Source organism: Hibiscus syriacus, unplaced genomic scaffold, assembly GCF_006381635.1.
Source record: "Hibiscus syriacus cultivar Baekdansim isolate YM2019G1 unplaced genomic scaffold, ASM638163v2 tig00112293_pilon, whole genome shotgun sequence".
NCBI classification, from domain to species: Eukaryota; Viridiplantae; Streptophyta; class Magnoliopsida; order Malvales; family Malvaceae; genus Hibiscus; species Hibiscus syriacus.
The window spans coordinates 1,118,210-1,121,563 of NW_024063296.1; the positions used below are offsets into that span (position 1 = coordinate 1,118,210).

A 3,354-nucleotide genomic window follows, 5' to 3' on the forward strand; every position below is an offset into this window, starting at 1 on the left:
ATAACCATAAGGTAATGCTTCATAAATCAATATTTGAACTTGTTGGTGCTCATTATTAGTTGATAAAACTTTTATTATTTAAAGAATATATAAAAATCGTATAAAATTAATCACAATGCTAAACTAAACAACTGTACAATGTATCACCCTGAGTCAAAAACACTCTTCAACTCATTGGCATTGAAGAACTTGAAGTAGAAGACATATAATGAAAATCGATTTGCAGTCGTCGGTGAAGAGAAAACGTTGAAACTCTGCCCTTTTTCTCTTCTTCCTCGAGCTCCTCAACTGTTATGGCCGCTAGAAATCTTATTATGTATTCCTTGCAACATTCTTTCCCACTGCATATCACCAGGGGCGTGGCTTGGACGGCGCAAACTGCGCGACCGCGCAGGGCTCCCAAAAAAGACCCTAAAAAAGTATATATATAGCGGCGTTTTTCCAACAAACGCCACTATAGATGACCCATTGCGACGCTTTTTTCAAAAAAACGCCACTATTATTGCACAGCCCAAAACAATGCCCAAAAAAGTATATATATATTGGCGTTTTTCCAATAAACACCACTATAGATGGACCTATTACGACGTTTTTTTCAAGAAACGCCACTATTGTGCCCCAAAATCGAATATATCTAAAAAATAGGATCCTTTTATAAGAATTTGTACAGGACCCCCGAAAACCTAGCCACGGCCCTGCATATCACCATCTCATCTTCTTCACTTCTTCCCACATTCTTCTTCCCATACATCGAACTCGAATCATCAAACTTCAACATGTAGGCTTACTTACAACCCTCAAACAGCCGCTCACCCAAAGTATGATTATGTAATAGACCTTTGATTCTACTTTCAACACGAAAAAATGGTCATTCCAACTGATAATGTACACCCTCAGCTCATCATGGTTCGTCGCTTATTTCGTTCCATATCTCATCGAAAGACATTGCATCTTTCAAGCACTCAAATCTCTCGCGGTTGAAGAACCCTGTGAAAGATTTGTCTTGCAGAACGGTGACAGGCTTGTGATCAGCTTTTAGAACAGTATCAAGATCGAAATGCTTGTCGGGGAAGGCATTGGTGTAAGCTATGTTGGAGCAGAGCTTGCGCCATTGTGATGAGCCTTCTGTTATGAGGCTATCGAATTCGAGTCTCGTTGGCATGGAGGCTTGGTTTGAATTGAGACGGTGGGCAATGACAGCTACTAGTGCCGTGCAGGCACTCTCTCCTGCGGCTCTTTCGCTTCTTTGGTCGAACGATGCGAAGAACACTTGGGCTTTTAGCTTTGCTTGTCTGTTTCTGCTGACTAATTGCTTCACTTCCCAGCAATTTTCTCCAGTTTGAACCAACGGCTGTGCTTTCTTCTTCGAAGATCGAAAACTTAATCGTCTTTTCTTCCATAAGAACAGTCTTACCATGTTGTTCTGGGAGGTTCCAACTGAGTTTCCGAGCTTCGGAATGATTCCAACTCAGGTCCTAAACTCAGCTCGCCGTTGTTACTTTCACTCGTGGAGGTAGAGTCATTCCCATGCAGACCATCTGAATCAAACACGTGTGACTCGTCCGAGTCACAGGAATTCAATTGATCAGTTTGACAACTATCCTTTTTCTCCTTCTGCCGGGTTAAACTCTTCACTATTTTGAAGAACCCATCTTCCTTGATTGACTCGGCTGAGTTTTGGGTACCTCCGTCATGTCTGTAGGACCTCTGACCTCGACAAAACTCACTAAAATCTATGAAATAAAAACATAAAAGGAAAAATAAAGTCAAGCAGAGTTCATATGAAAAATATTAAAAAACAATTCAATTACAATCATTTGACTGGAAAATTACTGTTATATTGGTATCAAAGGTGAGTATTTGCTAGAATTTATGAAATTCGAATCGAATTGATTCAAATTATTTGAGTTTGTGAAATTCGAATACAAAGGTCAATGACTAAAACTGAATGAAGCTAGAAAAGCTAGAATAGTCCCTCGATTATGCTAAACTTAAATGTTCAATCCTCGGCTCTAAGAGAAATAAAATATTCGAAACAGAGAGAAGCCAAATCATGTTAAATTAAAGCAGATGATGGATATCTCAAATTTTAACATGATAAGAGGGACTAAAACCAAAATTAGACCGAGAAATAAACTATTTGAAACATAGAGAAGCCATAGCTGGAAAAACAAGAGAGAAAAATCGATGATGAAAGGACATTGAAACTTACGAATAAAGAAGCTTCGACGACGACGCCGTCAACGTTTAACGCAACCGGAAGCTTCCGTTCAACGTCCGAACACTCCGTCACCGGAACCAGTTTTGCCAAATCCAGAGAAACCTTCCCCGCCACCGCCAATTTACTATTTCCTCCACAATTCTTTCCCTAAATCAAAAGGGAATCTCAATACCAAATCAGAATTCTTAAAAAAGGAAAATGGGGTTTCAGCAATTTACTTACGTGCAATACATTGAACAAAACATCCCAAGAATCAATTGAAAGGACCGAGAAATCGCACACGTTTTCGAATTCTTCCTCGTTCCATTCGATCGGCTTCCGATTTCCTAAAACTCTCTCGCTGCTGCGGTTCCTCTTGTGCCTGGAAGACGAAGATATGTAAAACGAAGCCAATCTGGGCTTGGATCCTTTCCAAATGATTTCAAGAGCCAGGATTTTGGTATCGTCTTCTTCTTCATCATAATCCTCGTTTATGGTTATTCCTTGAAGCTTCAATGGCCTGACCTTTACGTGCAACATTCTCTTGGACGGAGACCTGGGCCGCCACTTCATTTTCTTCTTCACGAGGAATGTGGGGATTTTCGGAATGTTGTATTTATGGAAATGTCTTTTTTACTCGTTCAAATTTATAATAGAATCACCGAGTTAGGGGAAATGCGTGCTTGTTTTGTTCTTGTGAACGTTAAAATCACGTGTACTCATCTTAACTCTTTTTTTTGCTTACGTGGCGTGTTTTATTGGCCTGATAACGATAGTGGAGAGTTTTTGGTAGAATGTTAGAACCAGCATCAAAGATCCGATGGGGTACTGCCACGTCAACCACGGGAGTAGGCAATTCGACACGTGCGTTACGCGTATGTTTTCAACTACACGGAAACGTATTACGGTTCTCTTTGTATTGGATTTTAGTTTCGGTCTAATTATGCTCCAAGTCCCTGTATGCTTCTCACTTTTGTCATTGATCTCTTTATTTTTACTCTCGAGAATTTAATCTACTTTTAAAAAAAATGATAGATTAAATTCAAGGGTAAACTACATGTTTAGTATTTAAACTATTATTTTTTTCTATTTTGGCACTTAAACTTTATTTTTTAAAATTATGTCTAATATTTAGTTTAAGTTTCATTTTGGTG

General features: G+C 39.1%; 1 protein-coding gene across 1 annotated transcript; it reads right to left on the reverse strand.

The window, feature by feature from the left end:
- Positions 1-788: 788 nt before the first annotated feature.
- On the reverse strand, positions 789-2,798 carry LOC120177610. The gene is made up of 3 exons (XM_039183701.1): positions 2,444-2,798; positions 2,213-2,368; positions 789-1,733 (listed from the first exon to the last, which is right to left on the reverse strand). The coding sequence occupies exons 1-3, from the start codon at positions 2,771-2,773 to the stop codon at positions 1,635-1,637; spliced, it is 585 nt and encodes a 194-aa protein (XP_039039632.1). The 5' UTR covers positions 2,774-2,798; the 3' UTR covers positions 789-1,634.
- Between the last annotated feature and the right edge of the window lie 556 nt (positions 2,799-3,354).

Excerpts from the sequence above, each read along its gene's own strand:
- LOC120177610 (XM_039183701.1), bottom strand. The coding sequence starts at position 2,773 with ATGAAGTGGCGGCCCAGGTCTCCGTCCAAGAGAATGTTGCACGTAAAG. Across the intron at positions 2,369-2,443 it reads TTTTGTTCAATGTATTGCAC|GGAAAGAATTGTGGAGGAAA; the intron begins GTAAGTAAATTG and ends CTTTTGATTTAG. Across the intron at positions 1,734-2,212 it reads TCGTCGAAGCTTCTTTATTC|ATTTTAGTGAGTTTTGTCGA; the intron begins GTAAGTTTCAAT and ends TTTATTTCATAG.